General features: G+C 57.7%; 1 protein-coding gene across 1 annotated transcript; it reads left to right on the forward strand.

Annotated features, from left to right (window-relative positions):
- Window positions 1–9: 9 nt before the first annotated feature.
- Window positions 10–385, forward strand: EMIHUDRAFT_254830 (hypothetical protein; the record flags this gene model as incomplete). Its single annotated transcript, XM_005776556.1, has 2 exons — window positions 10–240; window positions 311–385. 2 exons carry the CDS (start codon window positions 10–12, stop codon window positions 383–385), a joined length of 306 nt encoding a protein of 101 aa, XP_005776613.1.
- Window positions 386–1422: the final 1037 nt, after the last annotated feature.

Consider the following 1422-nt stretch of genomic DNA (forward strand, 5'->3'; position numbering starts at 1 on the left):
GGCTGGCACATGCGCGAGGGCGCGCCCTACTACCCGGCGCTGCAAGCCACGTGCGGCTTCGAGAAGGGCGAGTGCTTCGCGGTCGTCTTCAAGCCGACGGGCTTGCTGAGCCGCACTGCGGAGTGGTTCGTCGTCGACGTGGCCGACCAGGCCGTCGTCTTGCGCGGCAAGGCGCCGCTTTCGGAGCTGGAGGCGATGCAGCCGATTGAGATGGACGTCGACGCGCTGCGGCGGTTCGTCGTCGAGGACGACATGAAGAAGGAGCGCTAGACGCTCCCGCTCCCCGCGTTCGCTTGCCGCCGGTTTAGAGGCGTACCGAGCGACCGATTTAGAGGCGCACACCGCGCTGGGGTGCACCGTCGCAGCCATCCATCATGACACATGAGCGTCCGCGGGCGGCTCTATTCGCTATGTCGGCCCCTCACCCCCTTGGTCTCCCCCTGATCGGCCCCTTCGTTCGTCTTTGGTCTTGCTGCATACCGTATCCTTGCCAACTGCGAAATTAAAAGCTGACGCCCCAAAATGCAAAAAAATGAAAAAAACACGAGAATCGAGAGAACGAGATTCTCATCACACCTCAAGAAGAGAAGAAATTACTGGTTGGTTTTCAAAAATCTCTCCCTGTCTCACCTACCCGTGTGAGAGAGATTTTATAAACCCGTATGTGGCTTGTGGGGGCCCGACATCTTTAGCTTGTGAGCCAGTTGTTGCTTGTTGGTTGGTTGGGCGCAGCGGGTCTCCCGCGACCCCGGCCCCTCTCGTAGCCGCAGCCGTAGCCGCAGCCCCAACTCTTGCCGCTCTTCCGTGTCGGGTTGTGACGAAGGGGGGGAGGGCAGGGGACACGGATTGAAGATCCCTCACACCAAGATCGTGCAGGGGTCGCAGAGTTTGACCGTTTTATTTATTTGTTTATTTATTTGATTGGTTGGATGGAAACACCGACAGCTTGGGCGCGTCCATGTATGGATGTCGAGGCTGGTGCTGCTGCTAGCTGCTGTTAGATCTACCTCCGATCCACACGGGGTACTCCCGTGCTAGGACTGACAGCAAGGCTGCTCTACGACCAAATACAGCCAAACAAACACTCAACAATACAGCCTAGTCTCCGGACGCCCCCGCCCGAGCGCCATTCTCTGTAAAAATTTCGCTGCTGCCAGCGCCCACCGTGTCTCCCGCCGCGGATGCATCGCGTTTCGAGCCGCAACGGACTTCCGCTGCACCGCCTCGGTATATAAAGAAGAAGCCTGCACCGGGCCAGGCCGGGCAATCAACAACGGGTAGGAAAGGCGGCCGGAAAAGAAACACAGTAGCGATCGCCGCTCTTCGGACTCTCTCTCCGCAGTCTCTAATAAATAAACAAAGAGTTGAAATAAATACAATAAAAAATAAAACGGACACGCCAAACGAGGGGTGCCCGGCCGG

This window comes from Emiliania huxleyi, assembly GCF_000372725.1.
Source record: "Emiliania huxleyi CCMP1516 unplaced genomic scaffold EMIHUscaffold_2772, whole genome shotgun sequence".
Classification (NCBI taxonomy): Eukaryota; Haptophyta; order Isochrysidales; family Noelaerhabdaceae; genus Emiliania; species Emiliania huxleyi.